The 18784-nt window shown below is 42.3% G+C and overlaps 1 protein-coding gene across 16 annotated transcripts in view; it reads left to right on the plus strand.

Annotated features, from left to right (window-relative positions):
• The first annotated feature begins 761 nt into the window (after nucleotides 1-761).
• The window catches only part of MARK3 (microtubule affinity regulating kinase 3), a 65522-nt gene continuing 47499 nt past the window's right edge, over nucleotides 762-18784 (plus strand). For 3 of the 16 annotated variants that reach the window (XM_030950265.1, XM_030950266.1, XM_030950276.1), the window contains exons 1-3: nucleotides 765-1449; nucleotides 9564-9602; nucleotides 13945-14136. In XM_030950265.1, coding sequence (XP_030806125.1) covers nucleotides 1399-1449; nucleotides 9564-9602; nucleotides 13945-14136 — 282 coding nt within the window. In that variant the 5' untranslated portion in view covers nucleotides 765-1398. Of the gene's footprint in view, nucleotides 1450-9563; nucleotides 9603-13944; nucleotides 14137-18784 lie in introns of all 16 variants that reach the window. The other 13 variants (XM_030950261.1, XM_030950262.1, XM_030950267.1 and 10 more) reach the window with 9 other exon arrangements.

The following is an 18784-nucleotide window of genomic DNA, read 5'->3' on the forward strand; positions in this document are numbered from 1 at the left end:
ACATCTCCCTGAGGGCCTCTTTACAAAATCAGAAACAGAGACTTTTAAGGGGTTGGAAGAACTCAGTGCCAACCCCCTGCCATGGGCAGGGACATGTCCTACCAGACCAGGTTGCTCAAAGCCCTGTCCAGGCTGGGCTTCAACCCCTGCAGGGACGGGGCATCCACAGTTTCTCTGAGTAACCTGTTCTGGTGCCTCACCACCCTCACGGTAAAAATTTTCTTGCTAATATCTAATCGAATTTTCCCCTCTTTCAATCTGTACCCATTACTGTTTGTCCTATCACTACAGCTCCTCATGGAGCGTCCCTCTCTAGCTTCCCTGCAGACCCTCACAGACACGGGAAGGTTGCTGAGGTGCCCACACCACTTTCTCTTCTCCTGGCTGAAAAGCCCCAACCTTCTTCATCTTTGTAGGGGAAATGCTCCAGTCCCCTTAACTTCAAGGTCCCCTCTGGACTTGCTCCATGTCCTCCTTGTATTGGGGACACCAGAACTGTATGCAGTGCTCCAGCTGGGGTCTCACAAAAGCGAACCCCGCCCCAAGCCGTGCCGCCTCGGGGCTGTTCCTATCCCCGGAGGGCAGGGGCCGATCCCCGGAGGACAGCGGGGCCGATCTCCAGGAGGGCAGGGGCCGATCTCCCGAGGCCAGCGGGGCCGGCACGGAGGGCAGGGCCGGTCCCGGCCCCGAGGCCCCCGCACACGCCGGGCGGGGGGCGGGACCTTCCGGTTCATGTCGGCGCTGGGCTGGCGCGGAGGAGCAGCGCGGCCATCTTGCCTCGTCCGGGAGCGGCGGCGGGGCGGGCGGGGGGCAGGCAGGGAGGGAGGGAGCGGCGGGCAAGCACCCACCGAGCGTCCGCAGCCCGCGCGGCGCCGGCCTTCTCGGAGCCTGGGGCGGGCCGCGATGCGAGCGGCGGCGCGGTGAAGCGGGGCCGCGGCGGGGGAAGGAGAGGGCAGCCCCCCGGGCGGCGGGCCTGCGCTAGCCGTGCCCCGGCGGCAGCGGAGAGAAGCCGGGCTGCGCGGCGTCCTGCCGCCGCCTCCTCCCGCCCGCCCTGCGCTCACCCCCCCCCCGGAGCCGCTCCCTCGCCGCCTCCCTTTCCCCGGCTCCATCCCTTCCCTCGGCTCCATCCCCTCCCCGCTGGATGAGGCGGCCCCCTGCCCGCTGCTGACCCCTGCGGACCCCGGCTGTAGGATGAACCCGAAGGACTCGGAGGGGGCGAGGCCGCTCCGCTCCCCGAGGAGGATCTAGTGGGGGGGCACCGACGCGACGCCGCCCCCCGCCAGGCACCTCGTCCTTCATGGTGGCTCCCTGCGACCACCATCTCGGAGCAGACGCGCAGCCCGGGGCCCGTGTGTGTGTCTGTGCGCGCCGCCGCCGCGGCCGCCCGAGTGAGGGAAAATGTCCACTCGGACTCCATTGCCCACGGTGAACGAGCGCGACACCGAGAACGTGAGTACCGCGGCCGCGGGGGACTCGCCGCGCCACCGCACCGCGCCCGGCCCGCGCCGCCCGGCCCCGCCGCGCGGGCATCGCCCCGCGGGGCGCTGTCAGCAGCCGCCCGCCGCCCGTACGCTGCCCAAATTGCCGATTTATTCTGAATTGATTATTTTTTTAACCCCTCCACAGCACGGTTCGCCGGTTCCGTGGCGTTTGCGGGCATCCCTCCCCCTCCCAAAGCCGGTGTCCCCTCTTTAATTCCCCCGGTACTATTTGAGTGTCGCAGGGTGGTGTGAGGATCGGGTTGGTTATGTCGGTAACGGGGATCTGCGGTGGGGAGGGGAGCGCTGGGGGGCTGCTGCCTTCTCCTGATATGCCAACTTACTGCCAAAGCACCCGAATAAACCTCTGGTAAACAGATGGGAATCATTCAGCTTGGCTAGGGGTGGGCTAGGTGACCTAGATAATAGGCCTCTTCCCTGCTTAATTTGCAGGGTTCTCGGTGGTAATGACGCTGTTAGGCTAGTCACCTGTTCAGATGACATTAAAAGGGTTTCTTTATTGGAATTACCCTTTGCGCAAGGGAGCCTGTTCCCTTCACACCGAATACCCCCTCCTTTTTTTTTTTTTTTTTACCTTGACAAAGCCAAGGTTTAGGAATTGACACTTTATTTACAATATTAAGTCAGTTACAAAGGTCGTATGCTAAAGGAAGAAAGAACAAAAAAATATGCTAGTCCTACCACATGAGCATATAGCAACAAACGAAGCACGGCAGCAGACTCCCTTTCTGCAGATAGAAACTGTGTTTCTCCTGAGTTAAAACTTATTTGATCCTGGTGTATCCTGTCTAACCATTTTTCTGCATAGGCTCTGACATGTCCCCAAATGATAAACAGAAGGGAGTTGTCACTCACTGTAGTCTAAAATGAGTTGATAGGTGAACTTTGTATTCAGCTTTTTGTGAAGGCCATCTGATATTCTTTACAAGATAGATGCTAAGCTTGACAGAAAAGGCTTTTTTCTTTTTTTTTCTTTTTTTTTTTTTTCTCGAGAGGGCTTCTTATGTTTTGGACTGGCATAAAAGGTGGAAACTTTGGTTAAAGATCAGGAAAAACTGTTGGATTGTTCCAGACCATAAATAGTCTGAGAAAAGTGATGGTAGCCCCATTGTTTAAAACAAGACCAGACAAAGCGTTAGAAAACATGCTGCATGGAACAATTACTGCATTACTAGGGATTTAGATTTTATTGACATAATAGGCACTTCTAACTTCTGTGATCTTTATTTGCTTTAGCACTACATGCAACCTGCAGGCTAAGGGCTGTATTGAGCAAAAAGCCAGCTAAGCATATTTGGTTGTAAAATCTCAATGAGCTTCCTGTCTTGTGGAAGAAAATAATTAAAATATTATGCAGCCCTTCCTATGCCATGGGGAGAGTTGCAGTTGAAACATACTCCACAAAATACTGTGCAGAGTTTATTTGGATGATTTTAGTCTATACCAAACCTGACTGGACTTTTCAAGCTCCATGTGTATGTATGGAGGCCACACAGTAAATCATTTTAGAAAGTGTTCAAATCAGATTCCCCAATTAATTCAAACTCTACTGTGGATAACTTAATAGTGGAAAGACTTAATATGTGCTTGAGGAAACATAATTATTCACAAGCTGTGTGTTCTAGCACTTGAAGTTAGGTTTTTACATGTCTTCCACTTAAGGCACCTTATTCTCACTTCAAAATATGGGTCTGACACTTCTGTTTAGTTATCTTCATAATTTGACATACATGGATTGTCTTGCTTGCAGATAAATTGCCTTAGGTTTAGAATAAGGCATATTTTTAAGTTGCTGTATTCTGTGCTGATGTCCACAGAAATACCTGTAGGTAGTGATGTTGACAGGGAGTGATAAATCTAAGTACTCGCCGGATCCAGTCAGCCAAGCCCTCCCCAGTACAATACCATATTCCTCAGGAAGCTCTCTGATGTTTTGGCCATCAGCTGTCTAGAAATTTACCAAACTCTATTTTGTTACGCCTTGCTTAAAAACTAAATTTAAATCTGACATTTAGTCTCTGGATTACCCCTACAGCTGTGAACGGCAGGTCTCTCTTTTATTTTGATACTTCAGCTAACTGTTCTTTACCCCAAATCTGGGTGTATTATGTTGGCAGGTAAATTGAGCCTTGGTTCATTCTCTTTCACATAAGAGAAGTCTAATTAGTTAATATTCAGAGGGCTCTTTGAAGAGGCTTAGGAGGTGCCAAGGTATTCAGGTAGCCTTTGGGCCATGGTTGTGGACCCCATTAATGCCTTCTCTCTGCTTGGAAGATTACCACTGCTGACAAAGGCTTGGCTGGTGTTGAATCTGGTTGAAGTGTGCTGATCATAGCTTATCCATGCCTATACTTGCAGTTTTGAAAATGAAGTTAGCCTCCAGAATGACAGTGAGTGTAAATTATCATTGTCTGTGCTTGCAGTTAACCACATTTAGTGGTTGGCAGGTCCTGTTGAATAAAAAAATGTAATTGCCAGTACTTGATTTTTATTTTTTTTTCCTAAGGCTTCTTATCAAGACATGTTGAAGTGGAAATACTGTCACAGTGACTTTCCCCAAAAGCTCCTCGGAGCTACCAAGCCTTTAGTGCCTTTGAGATTAAGGAATTTGGCTGCGAGTCACCTGGTTTTGAGAGGAAAGGCATCCCAGATGATCTGTGATCATAGGAACTTCACACTTGGACAGTTGGAAGCTGGCTGTTGGCCTGCCATGAGCAGAGACACAGCAGCTCCTCTCTGGCCATGTCTTGTGCAGCAGGGGTTGCTTAGGGGACAGAAGTGCAGGACAGGATCAGATCTTCTCTGTCTTTTTCAAAAATATGCCCTGCATGTGAGAAAGAAAGCAACAGAGACAGCAGAGACCTCCTTCGTGCAAATCTGGGAGACAGGATAGACACAGAAGAAGGACTTGAGGTGACAGAAGAATGAGTAAACCTGTTTTACTAGTGACAAGAAGGAAGGGAGAGAAGATGGAGGAAAATAGAGTGTGGAAACACAGTGGAAAAGGAAGATAGAAGGTGGAAAACAAAAGATGAGAGGGGTCACAGAGGAATGTGCATATGGCAGGATGGAGGACAGCCAGTGACAAAGAAATAGGAGCAGAAGGAACAAGATTGTGAGGAGTAGGACAACTATTCATTAAAAAAAATATTCAAAGAGTGGGAAGATGATAGCAAACTATAGATAGAAACAAGGAAATACAGGTGGTATGGAGGTTGGAAGATTACTTTTTTTAACAGCATGAAATAGAAAAGAATAATCTTGCATTAAAGAGTTTAATTAAAACCTCTGTGTTCATTGCACAGCTGTGGTTTTTTGGGGGGGTAAGAAAGGGTAACTCTTTTGAATGTGTTGGTTCTGCAGGCCAATCTGAATTAAAAATTTAAATAATTTGAGGAAAAGCAAGACTAAAATATACTCTTATCTCCATGACTGTGCCTAATGTGAAAATTTTGCCATTGAAAAATGCCAGCATGATGGCAACTGTGCTTGCACAAAAGGATTCTGTGCAGCAGAAGTACCACCCCTTTTTGGTTTTTGGGGTTTTTTTGGTTTTTTTTTTTTTTTTTATTTAAAAAGATTTAGCAAAGGCAGAGTTAGGTACAAAAATGTATTTTGAGCTACTGAGAAAGTTAGTGCAGTATGTCTTGGTTTATTACCAATTTACTATGAAATGCATTAGAGCATTTGCAGACAATATGCAAGCTTGCATTGTTCTATATATTATTTATCAGTCTTCTCCTATTACAGATAGATCTGTAATTTGAATGCTTTCTTCCGTAGCATGAAATCCTGTGGGTTTTTTTAAAGAAGGGACTGAGGAGAGAAGCGTTCCTGTGGCCAAGACTTCTGACAGATTTTCTTCTGCAGGACCATCTACACTATTCCCTATTTTTCACCAGTTGTAACAAATATTCTGGTTTGAATTAAATTGGGCAAAGATAACAAATAACTAGAAATAAAAATATTTTAGGAATTCACCTGGCATGTATTTTATAGTGCCAAAATTTCCCCAGAGCAGAAAAAAATGCTGATGCTCGATAGGCCTGGTACCGTGTCCTCAGAAAATACCTGGTGAGGCTGCATGACATTGCGAGTCATCAACTGCTAGTATTTTCACATTTTTGCAGTGAGACATTTAATTCTCAGCTGTGCTGAGCAGCCTGTGCTGTGGTGTTTAATCACTTGGTTTCAGTCAGCTCACACTGATGGGAGGCTGCTGGGGGCATCAGCCTCGGGTGCCCCTTGCCACCCGCCGTTTGTGCCAGCACTGATTATCACAGGGCTATGAGATGAGTCTGGTCAGCTCTGATCCCACTGGTAGAAACACTTAAGAAAAGTGGAGTTATCCCCATGCTGTGGCTGTAAACAGAATGTCCAGTGCAGGTGGGGAAGGTTAGAAATGCTTCCTAGTGGTTTTGATTTGGTTTGAATTAAGCCAGTCATAGCACAGCACCCTAGGGCTAGGGTAACTTGAGTTGTGCTGCAACTACAAACAGACCCATATTTACAACAGTGTAATTTGGGATGTTTTATTCCTGGAAATAATCTTTTTTTCTTCCTTTCTTACATTTTTTTCAATAACTTAGAAAAACTAGGTTGCAGGACCTTACTCCAGAAAATGTTACGTAGTTAGACTTCATTTGTTAGCACCACCAAATGAGGCTTATATTGTGGGCTTAGAAGTAGCAGTCTGAAAAACAACATAGCTACAGGAATTGCTGAAAGAAAATAAATGAGAGTAAATACAGTATTTAGTACACTGAACTTCACAGTCTTCTTCCTAGCTTTTGTTACCCACTCACCTGGTATCCTTACCTGCTTGATTCTCCATTTTAGTTCTAGCCAAAAGATATATTCATGTTGATGTAAGCGGACAGTTCCTGTTGACAACATGTCTCAGGTGACTCAAGTCAAAGGAATTCAAAGAGTGGAGGCATTTGTCTCTCCCAATCTCCATTTCATATGATATATAAGTAGCATGTGTCTGCAACTTCCTCTTCTCCTCAGTCAAGTAATGCTGCCTCATGGGTGTCAGCCAGATCAAAAATGGAGGTCACTTTTTTTTTAGGCTCATGGCATATCAGGGTTGGCTCTGCTTAGCGTGGCGATCATCTGCCGCTAAAATTCTTTAGAACGTATGATAAAGAGCATACTGCTCTTAAAATCTAAACCTGAAAGATACTGAGTACACCTGTGATGAGGAAGAAACCCTAACCCTCCTTGGGTTAGGAGGAATTCTTGCCCCATAAAGCAGGGAGTTGCTGAGCTCAATATGTGTATATATACATATAAACAGAAATTGACTTTCAAATAAAATTTGTTCCTGCAGGGTTAAAGCTTTCTATCTGCAAGCTCAATGTGGTTTTTGAAAACCAACTGTGAGGTGGTTGGGTTTTTCCTTTTTTGTTTAGCATGTAATTACTGACAGTGATGATTCTGGAAACAACTTAGTTGGCAGTATTGTTGATGAAGAATAGAATATGGTTGGCTCTTTAGCTATTATTCCCCAGGCTGATGTCAATAAATATCCATTTTAATCAACAGTAAAGGAACTTTGGCTGGAAAGATATGATGAATGTCAGATCTTGATAATGTGAAGCAACAAAAGAGCTTTTAAAGAGCTTTTCTAACCAGCACCAGACTTACCTTTTTGATTATATAAGCAGGATTTCTTCACTGTTGTGTTGTTCAGTGCTAATCATGGAATTACAGATTCACTCTCTTTCATATGCTGTATAGAGCATGAACCAAATACTGCCAAACACATCTCAGAGGCTGTAGTGGTTTTGCATGGGAGGACTCTTGAGCCAGACCCTGTGTGTCTGTGGGGGGAGCATCCTGCCTTTGCTGAGGACTGTCGGTGCTTGGCTGTCAGCACTTCCCCACTCTGGTCTTCAGGGCACTGCTGCACTTGTCACTCGCAATTCCCACTGCAATTCCCACTGCTGGTCAGTAGCCAGAATTAGGGGTGTGCTAGTGTTGCTTTGGGTAGCAGTGTTCCCTCTGCCAGGTGAAAGTGTCCTGTGTCCCTTCTGTTCCCCTCCACCAGGCTGCCCAGTGTAGGCTGTTCCATTGCTGTGCTCACTTTGAGCTGGATCTGCCATGTCCTGAGTGTTACTCCTGTTATTTTTCTTTTATTTTGCCTTCCCCACTGAGGTGTGGAGGAATTAGGAATGTGTGTCAGAGGTATAGCTTCCATGTGCTAAAGGCTGTTTACTCTCCAGGTTCCCCCTTTAATCCAGTGGTTTGACAGATCTGACCTAATTAAAAGAGCCACTCGTTTTCATGAATGTCATACCAATTACATGAATGAACACTGTGACAGGCTGAGAACTGCACAGTGAAATCTTCCCCTTTTGACAATGGAAGCATCCCAATTAGTGTTTTCTCTCCCTTAACATCTATATTATATTTCTAGAAGGTCTGTTTGTCTCCCTTGATGAATTCTGACCCTTTCAGTTGTTCCACTCAATCACAACATCCGTAATGGTTGGGCTGTAGCCTACATCAGTGAATAAATCTGCCCTCATGGGTTGATAACTTCAGTGCCATTTTAGGTGGATAGCATTTTTCTTCTTAGGAGACCCTTTAAAATTTTGCGAGATGGAAGCCATGACTGTTTACCCTTAAGACTGATTATGGAGCAAGCTAGTCTAAAAACTGCCTTTTAATTATATGTGTTGGAACCAAATAATTGGTTATGCAAGCATCAACATATGCATACTGGGTTTGACAAAACCCACCTCACTCCATATCCTGATTTGTGCCTTGGTCGCTGGTAGGAGGGAAGTAAAATCAGAACAAGTACAGGGCATCTTCACCTGATGTGTTCCTGTTTTATCATCTAGGAAAATAATATCATATCTTATAATACATGATGATTTAGGGAATCCCAGAGCAGTAACTGGTATATAAACAATTGTGGTTGAGTGTTTGCTGTGACACCCTTTGGTGGCTGCCAGAAACGTAAGTCTGTGTTTTGACTTTCCAGCAGAATTCCTGTGTCAGCAGTTGCAGGATGCCCTGCTGTGCTGTTTCAGGGATATCTGTGCTCAGTAAGATGCTACCTCTCTGCATGTCCTTAGGGCTGCCTTTTTGCTCTTACACTGAGTAGTACTCAGCAGTCTGTGTGTTCTTAAAGATGTTAATGAGAATGGGAAATAAAACACATCACATTGTTGGGAAGGGCTGCAGTGATATTTTGTATTTGCATGTTTGATTTAAAATATTTTTGATTTTTTAAAAAAAACAAACTATGGTATGATTCCTGTTAAGTTTTTCTGTACATAGAGTGCTAGTGGCAAGTGCAAAGCCAGAAATTACCATTTATTTATATATTGTGTGCCCAGGTTAAGGTAATGAAGCAATTTAGTGTCTCAAATATTAATGTCCTGGAATGCTTATGTTATTAACATTATAAGGTATAGGCTTTAAGTACAGTTTTTTCTTATTACAGTTTAAAAAGCTGAATGAGACAAGGCTGTCATGATTGTTACTGATCTGACAGCTTTCCAAGAAATTCTATAATATCACTTTGTAGTATTTCAAGCAGAGGCTAGGTAACAGCTAAGGTAATAAACATTCCTGGAGAATTCAGTAAGATTAAATTTTATTAGTTCATTTTTGCTGATGATAAGCTAGTTCTCACTATTTAATTAAATAAATACTTTTAAAAAGTTGATGCCATTTGTCCCCTACATTTCAGAAAGAGTTTCCTATTTACTGTGATTAAACGTGGATTTTTGCAGGTCTTGGACATTCTGATTTCGTGCTGTTTTTCAGCTCTTTGAATGGATATCAAATTCTGTTTCTTTCAGGTTTTTTCCTCAACTTTTGGCGCCTTCTTAAGCAGTTCAAGAGCTTTGCTACTAGTCATCCTCTGCCCTGTGTGTTTCTAATTCTCTGAATGTTAAGATACCTGAAACCATACAGATGCTGGATAAAACTAACATCTACCAAAAAGATTTCAGTTGTTGACACCCTCATACTTCATTTGCTTTTTACTTTTTTTCCTTTTCTTTTTTCTTTCTCTTCATGCTAATCATTATCTGGCTATGAAAGGATGTCGGCTCATCATTGGGGGAAGGCTTTTGCGAAAAGGTGGGTTTTGTGTTGTGTTCCAAATGGAGTTGGTCTTGGGTTCAGTCCCTCCCTTGCAGTAAGATCTCTCACAAATGGAGATGTTTTACTTCATTTCCTTCTGGGTTGAGTAATGATAGGGTGGGGCTGAGGGGAGGAGGAGAATGTTTTGTTTTGGGTTTTTTTTTAATGACAAAGGTTGTCCTGTTAGCTTGAAAATGGATGGTGCAAAAATAGAACAAACGTTTAAAGTATTTAAAAGATTTTTAAATGCAACCTGGTGCATGCCAAGATATGGAAAAATTGCTTTATTGTCATGAGTGGATTTCAGGAATTTTTTTTTTAAAAGAGGTGGTGACTGGCAAACCCGAAGTTGCACAAAGTACCTCATCTCCTTGCCTCAGTTTCCCTCTACAGTGTAATGGTCTTGCTTTACATGAAGACTGATATTTTGGGAATCACTTAGCCCTGGTGAGTTCATTAGCAAGTGTTATTCTTACACAGAAAACACCTCCAGGAAATACAACTCACCTACCACAATATATGGAAACTTACTAGAAATGAACACATGCTGATTTTAAATTTTATGTTTTTAAGACAAAGCCCACATCTTCTTGAAACCATATAAATGTGGACCTGGAAAAGAAGCCTGAAATTGAACAGAGTTTTGGGGGGGTCAGTATAGTGAGGAAGGCAAAATCTGGAGATTTGAGGGAAAACATAAATGACATTCATCTCAATTGGAAGAGCAGAAGATGCTATTGCCATTTCTCTGGGCTGAGATTGGCACTGTTAACCTGTTTGCTGAGGAAACTGCCCTGGGAAGTACTTGAACACAGCCAGATGCTGTACAAGCCAATGCATGATTTGAACTTTTGTTGGACCACCTATATTTTGCTTTTTGCCTACACCATTTAGCTTTCCATCTGCCTGTCACGGCTTCTTGAAAATGACTAGGCTGGGAGAAACACTTTCGCTCAGTTTTGAGTTTATGCTCTTCTTTTCCATATGCAGAAGAAAATCCATGTTGAAATGGACAATCTGTTTTCTGTGGTTTTTAGAAAGCTTGTTGTCTGTTCAGTATAATAATGTAACTGACAGAGGAAGGACTTGCTGATAGATTTATTTATGTGAAGTGGAATATAGTCCAAATTAGATATGGTTGCAAATGGCTGGATTTCTACAGAGAGAAACATGGCTTTGAGCAAATCATTTGGAGAGAACTGAACTGCTTAGGAACACACAGCTTGATACTTAAAACCCACAGCTGAAAAAGGTCATATTCTTGAAAAGAAATAATCTGGGTTGGAGTGGAAATGCAAACCTCCATACAAGGAGATTGTATTCAGTTTATCAACCCTAGTCCAAATCAGTTCACAGCTTTTCATGCTGCCCTTTAAATGCAAAGCTAGGAAACATGAAAAAATTATAGGACACAGTAAGTCATTTCTCAACAAGAGGACAGTGAAGCTCTTAAGACACAGTTACTGGGTGGTTTGCTCTGTGGAGTATAGTTTGTTAGTATAACAGAACCTTTCCTTTTCCTGATAGTGCTTATGTGAAGTAGGGTATGAGTCAGATCAATTTTGGCTAACCTGTTCTCTGGCTTGTGACTACGTCGTGCCTGATGCCCACATCTCAGCTGCTTCTTGGGCTAGCTCAGGACTAACAGTGTTTTTGTTCAAGCACAAGGCAGTACAACTACTGTGTTTTCAGAGTCAGCTGCGTGGTTCAAAAGCTGTTGAATTCAAGTTGTTGAATGTGTCTGCTGGAGAGCCTAAGCTAACAAGCCCTGCTGGGAGGCAGTCTGGCTCCTGCTGAAGCCAGCTTGTGCTGAGTGCCCAGGTGTGGAAGGGCTCTAGTTTAAATAGTTCTGATACACTTCTTTCTCTGAGGAAGGTTATCAGCTCAGTGAAGTGCAGTGTAAGTAGTACAGCTGTATTCTTGGGATGCTGTACTTGAACTCAAATGAACCTTCCTCTAATATATCCAAGAAATATCCTTATGGCCCTGTACAGAACATCCTGGTCCCTGATCACCAGGGGTAGCAATGCAGGAGGATGTTAGCACCTAGAATCAGCAGTTGCTGCTTTTTTCTAGCTGGTCTGAATAATTTGACACTGAAAGGTATGAAAGGAGCTGACAGAGAAGTTCTCTGTATTGTGTGTTGCAAGGTTTGTTAGAAGTCAAAGTTTAGGGAAATACAGAGGATTGGCATTGCTGTGCCAGTGCACACAGGGGTGGCTAAGGTGGCCTGAACAATCAGCACCAGCCTGACATTAAGGACATGCAAAATACTGAAATTGTTAATACAGGATTTCACTGGCTTTAGTAGGTCCTTCAGTTGTTGACTGCTCGTCCTTCCTCTCCTTGAGAATTACTGATTGATAAACACCCAGTTGTTGCAGGTCTCAAGATATTATTGAGAACACTGAATTATTATCAACCCTTGAATTTTTGCTGGATGTTGTTATGGATGTGCTTCTTGTTCTTGTGCCAGTTATTAGTGGTTTAGAAAAAAACGTGTGCTCTTCCTCCTGAAAACTGTTATAAAATTGCTAGACTCTGAAATAGGGCAGGATGGGCCTCTTATTAGGAACACTTGATATTCTGCATGAAAAGAAACTTTGCATTTCACTTCAGCCAAATGTGATCATGCATGTAAGGATCCAGGAATGAGAAGCAGTAAATCAGGGTTGGTGTTGGGTGGTCAGGTACAGATGGTCTTCTGCAGAGAGGGTTAATTCTACCCCTGTGAAATCAATGGGATGTTGAACAGAAGATGCAGCCTCTGTGCTAGTCCTGCTGTACCTACTCTTGGTATGGTAGGTCCATGTCTACCATGAACCCCACAAAAAGATGTTGGAAGAATAGAGGAGGGTTCTCAACAGGAGTACAGGAAATGTTTCCTTGTCTTTAATTATTCATACAGCAGCCTGTTTAGGGAGCTCAATATACATATTACTTACTGAAGTGGGTGTTGTGATCAGAAAAATGAAGTACCTCTATGGGAAGTACAAATCTTGTGGCAATGCAGTAGCCAGGCAGTAAGGAGAAGCTAAAGCCAGATTGATACTAAAACATTGTGTGTTTTTAAAATAGTAACTATTGAAACAATTTTCCAGGAGTTGCCGTAGACTCCTATCAGTAGCATTTCTTAAATGAAAGTGTTTTTAAAAATAATTTGATCACAACTGTTGCACTCAAATTAACAAATCAAGGAGCCCAAGATGTGAGAGTGTATGGTCACAAGGTTACGTCAGGCAAGTGAAACTTGCCAAGTGTCATGCAAGCATGGATTTGTTCATTTGTGCCTGTACCATGGTTGTTAGCTCTTGAGGTATGATCTCATCCTCACACTACAGTGATTTGCAGACTGAATGTTGCTCTGTGCCAGTTTTTTGGTTGTCCCAAATGGGTTTCAGCAAGAGGAGGGGTAGTAGAAGAGCAAGATCTGGGGTTTCTGTGATGACTGTGAATTTAATGTGTCATCTTTGGTGGAGTCAAATATTTGTTCCACATTTAGAGGCCCCTAAACATTTCTAACTAATACTTTATTGAGTGTGGTTGGTGTATGGACCTCAGCCATGAGTTAAGAATGTAAGAGGGCACCCACTCTTTCATAAACAGGCTATCAGGAAGTGAAGAAATACTTAAATCTTAACCGTGTAATCTAATGAATAAAGACTGTTATAGGTAATATATAACCATTCCTTTTTGCAATCAGTAGCTGTTCAGGGAAATGAGAGTGAAAGGAACTTGAAAGATTGCAGACAGTGTCTCAGATCTCTGTAACTTGCTTTCAGCTTATCAATATTCAAGGTTTCAGTATATTAGGTAAGATTTCTTTCCTCGTTCTCCAGGTCATCCTGGGTGTTTGCAGTCATGTGGATCTGTAGGAACACAAGTTTAGTACCACAGGAAAGAAAAAAACCCTTTTTCTAAATTAGTATAAGTTGTCCAATAAGGGTTAACAATTTGTGATCTTGGAAAATCTGTATTCATGTTTCCTTTTCAAAGGCTTTCCTGCACTAGTTATGCAAATGGGAAATAACATTAAACACCTCTATATTTTGTGCCTGATGTGGCAGTCCATGTAAGTTACTTTGAAGTGCTCAGCTGTTGCACTGCAGGTCACGTTCCACTGTCTTGACCAGGTGATGAGGTGAATTCTGTGTCATGAACTGGGCACCACTTTATTGCCCCATCAGAACAAAGTTCATTGTGAGTCTGAAGTTTCAGTTGGATCCTTTGAAGGTTTCTTCAAAGGCATTGCTGATGTTTTTGAATGCTGTATGCTTCTCCTCATTGATGTGTTTTGTCTGTGTTCCTCAGCCTTACCGTGTGTATGTTTTTGTTGCAGCACACGTCCCATGGAGACGGACGGCAGGAAGTTTCCTCTCGAACTGGGCGCTCTGGAGCTCGCTGCAGGAACTCCATAGCCTCCTGTGCTGATGAGCAGCCACATATTGGAAATTACAGACTCCTTAAAACCATTGGAAAGGGGAATTTTGCAAAAGTGAAGCTGGCAAGGCACATCCTAACTGGCAGAGAGGTAACGTGGTATGGGTGTAAACAGCAGTGAGTTGCTGTAGGTGTGAAGGTTCTCTTGGAATAGCATCATCTAAGTTGGTGAACACAGAGCACATTTTACTAGAGATATTGGCTCTGATGTAGAGAAAAGCAGAAATTGAAAACTATTTTTTTAGTAATGATTACAAAACAATTTCTCTTGGAAATGGTTTCTTAAATGGTTGTTTAAAATGGTCTCTTAAACTTGTACTTTTGGCAAGTCAGCTGAATTATGTTAAAATTTGCTTTTAATATTCTTAGATAAATCCTCCATTTTCAAAAACCAGATCAATATACAGCAATTAAATAAGCTTGTTGGAAGGACTGCCTCTTAGTATCTCTATACTGCAGGGCTGTATTGGAGGCGAAGTCGGGCATGGGAACTAAATGTTGTCATAATTATGTTCCAAATGCAGTATTTTCTTGCCAGAGCCATGTATCTTCCAGGAATCCTAGGGTGGATCATCCCAGGGTCCCTGCAGTGCTGAGTGGTTTTGGGAGGATGCTTCAGTCTGTTCAGGGATAGTCTATGTGTCAGTGACAGTTTGTTCAATGTGTGCAGTATAGACCAGCTTTCTCTTGCATCTCTTCGTGGAGTTGAACTCAGCTCCATATTTATTTTCTGCATGCTATTACAATGTAATTAATCACTTGCACTTAATGGTGGTTCTGGTTTGGTGAGCTATAGTCCTGTCTGCTTGTTACAAGAAGGTGTTTCTTGGTGCTGTTTTATTAAAAGCAACTCTGAAGTTCTGAAAGAGGGAGAAGCACCTTGCTAACCTTTTCTTGCCAAACCTGTCTGATGAAGTGAATGTTTGCTGATACCAACAAGGACTTTTACAGAAGCTGTGTTGCTGACTTCAGTGCTTTAAGGGAATTTCTCTTTCCTGAGCTAATACAGGGTTCAGTAGCAGGAACAGAGGGAAGAAGAGAGGGGACATAGTTTTGCAGGAGCTATGAGATAGATTTTTTTTTTTTGGGCTGACAGTTCCCATTGTCTTCTGATGTTAAAGTTAGTTCTCATTTGTAGAGAAAGTTTTTGATTAATTCCTTTCCACTTAAGTTCCCTCCTCTTTTTACTGATACTTGAGATGGGATATGCAAGTGCTTGGTTAGTATTTCTTGGCTCTTATTATAGGTATAGAACTTGGAGATAGATATGTGCCACACTTTGCAAAAAGTGAAGTACATGTTTCTTTACTTGCAGATAACTGTGTTGACCTCTGGTTCATTATTTTTGTTCGAAATTTCAACAAATAAAGGGGACAGTGTAAAATTTTTGGCTAAATTTGGAAAGATTTGAGTGCTAAGTTGCTTCCACTGTCACAGAATTGATGAAGTTCTATCAATTCAGAACATAAATACTTTCTGGGTTGTGGCCATTGAAATGAGTGTCATTCCTTAGAAGGGAACAATTAAGCTAATTTTATAGGAATTTCTTCAAGATACTTAAAACTTTTTTTTTCTTAAGAGGGAGATGAGTAAAATTTCTTTTTGCTGGATAAACTGTACAATATTTATAATTTTAGATGTCTGTGACCAGAATTGTTTCCAATATTCTGGATAGCAATTTCCCCAGTGTCATTACTTCACCCTTGCCCTTACAGAAGTATTTATCTGATCAATCTTCAGATTGTGCTAAGCTTTCTCGTGGCTGTTAAATTGATGTGTTTTGCTTGTGATCAGCAGCAGCACCAACCTTGTATGTTGAATCTCAGTTTCATTGCTAACTCATCTCCAAGGCTGTTTAAATTGGTTTTCCATTGTGTTTGATGGTGCCTCTTAACTCCTTCAACAGATTTAATCATTATGCTTTGACAGCCTCTGCCAAGGCCACTGATACAGATATTAAACAAGATTGGCCCCAAAATCTTGTCCTTGAAAAACTCTTACTCATTTATTTCCAACTTAATATCTCTTTAGCTTCTTTTTTTAGGAAAAAAATAAAAACAATTTTGTGCACTTTCCAGCTTATCTAGTTGAAAAATTTCCATGCAGCCTCTAAGATGAGGCTTTTCATTAGTCCAGGTAGTCATATCTTGTGTATTTCCATAGGGTACAGTTAACTGTAGGAAAATATGTTGCATTTAAACCTTCTCTTTCCTTGGTTTTTCTCTGCCAGTTTCAAGTTCAGGAATTTTATGATGAATTGGAAAAAAAAATTGTCTCCTCATTTCTTAACCCTGCTCTGCTGTTCTGTTCCTGGTAGATGCTAGGAACCTGTGCTGCAAGAATGCTTTTTTTTCTTTCTCCTTTGAAAATCTGCTTCTTGTAAGAATTCCAGGGTCATATTCTCAGCCTGGCCTCAGCCAGATGGCACTTAGCTTTCTGAATTTGTGATTTCCTGCTTTACACTATTTCTCCTGCAGCCTGTCCTGTCTTTGTTCCTGTTCTTTTTTACATCTTATGTAGTAAAACCTGAACTAAATGCTTAGTTTTGGGAGTTACACTTAAATGAGTTTTCATCTCTGCTGTGTTCTTGCTGTATTTGAACCCCACTTATCTTTTCCTTGTTATCTGTGTCTCTGTTCTGAATGTCCTTTTAAGTGACCATGTCAGGTTCACTTTTTGGCAATTCCTTCTTTATATCTCTGTGCTGAGTAGCTTCCAAATCTTGAAGCAGATCAGCACTTTTCTGTCACTTCCTGGGAGGAGGATATGTTTGTTTAAGCATTCTTTTAGGGTAGCTGCTCATCTCCTTGCATCTGGAGTCCTTCCCTGGGAGTTTTCCTGTTCCTTGAGATGAAGATTTCATGTTTCCAACTGGAGTAAGTTGTAGGACTCTTTTTCATTTCCATTTTTATTGTGTCTGCAGGATGCATGATGAGTGCCCATCTTCAAATTACTGAAAGGAAGAAATGATCAGAACATCAGCCTAATTTGAGGGGGTTGAATTGTCTTGCAAGGAGTGTGTGGCCAGAGATCAGCTTCACTGCATTAGAGCTGGTGCTTGGACACACCATCCTTCTTGGTCCTCTGCCTAGGAGAGTGTTATTTGTAGGCTGTCTGCCCTTTTGAAACCACAAGTCTACATTGTCAATCTGCTTTTCTTAATTCTTTGACTGCAATCCTTGTATTTGCTGTTGTAGTTTTATCAAAAGGTGTTTCCTCTGACAAGTTTTCCATTCTTGCCAAAATGAATCTAAAAGATAAAACTACCTTCTGCTATTACTGAGGTGGCCAAAATTATTCTGGACCCTTCTGTTCTTTAAAGACATGTTCAGTTAATAGCCAGGGAGCTGAAGTTTCCCAGTGAGGCTGAATTCTTTCAGAAGCCAAGTCTGAAAGACTCCAAGGAATCTATTGTCATCTTCTTTCTGTTCTTCTCTTGGAAAAAGTGAAATTTAAGAGGGAGAAAGCATTCTGAATAGTAGCAGTTTGGCCAATTTGCTCAGTGTCCCAACTTCTGATTTCTTTAACTCCCTTATTCAAGTCATGTAGGAGGAATGTTTGAAGTCACATTATTGTGAATGGTGGAAGCAAACTCAGTTTTAATTCTATTAACAATTTCACACAGAATATCATGGCAGTGGTGTCATAGTGTAGGTGGACTTGCATTTTTGCAGCCCTGGCCCTAGCTCACAGTACCATGAAACCATTCCAAATGCACTTTATGTAAAGAGAGCAAAGTTTCTGCTTTAAAAGGCAATTTAATGTTTTATTAACTGTACTTAGAAAATTCTCCATTTAGCTTTCTCAGGCTTGTCAGAACTACTCTTGAGGGCAAGCTGCCTTTGTCTGTGATTTGGAGACCTTATCAAGGCACCTGAAGTTGTTCCCTGTTCTGATGATGGGTTTAAGCTCTCACAGCCCATGTTAACACATTGTGCTCTCAGTGTTCGTGTGGATAGGAATTCTCTAAATTCACCCTGCCTTTAAGGCTATAATTAGTGCACTGAACAGGCCTGAGAGTCTCTCTTTTGGAAAACTGAGGTCTGTACCTTCCCTGTATCTCCATGGCTGAATTTGTTTGACAGTGTCAGAGCTCAGGTGAGCTGGTTTTGCAGTAACATGGCACCTTAAGGCTTGGTGGGTTAAAAAAAGTTTACATCTTTTAAAGATTCACCAGAATGGTACAGCCCAGAACAAAAATGCAAACTTTTCTGTGGAATGTGCTTACTAAGTGAACAGCTGTGGGTAGTCTTGGGGCACCAGGTCACTTTCAAATAACATTATCTGCTGTTGACAAAGGCAGTGCTCACTACATCCAGCATTATAAGAATCCAGCATCATAATCCAGAATTATAAGAGATTGCAGGAAGCAAGTAACTTTGAACTATTGTCACAAAGTTAACAACAGGCATAAAGGTAGAGATAAAAATCTTTCTTGGTTTTGTACACAGCTGCCAATAAAAAAATACCTATTGCTTAATGCCTTTCTCTCTTGTTTGTATTTTTGAAGTGATTTCTCAAGGTTTTGCAATGGAATTTTGCCTCAGGAAACAGTGATCTATAATTTCAGTAGCTTGCCTTAGAAGAAAACACTCCCCAGAGTAAAAACATTCTTAGATGGCTTCTCAGTCATGTCTCATTGTATCTTGCAGCTAGAAGAGCTCAAAATAAGTCTTGAATATCAGTTTCAGAAAACACCATATCCATTATATAACTCTGTGATGCACCCAAGCGCTGAA

The sequence above is a fragment of the Camarhynchus parvulus genome, chromosome 5 (genome assembly GCF_901933205.1).
Source record: "Camarhynchus parvulus chromosome 5, STF_HiC, whole genome shotgun sequence".
Lineage (NCBI taxonomy): Eukaryota > Metazoa > Chordata > Aves > Passeriformes > Thraupidae > Camarhynchus > Camarhynchus parvulus.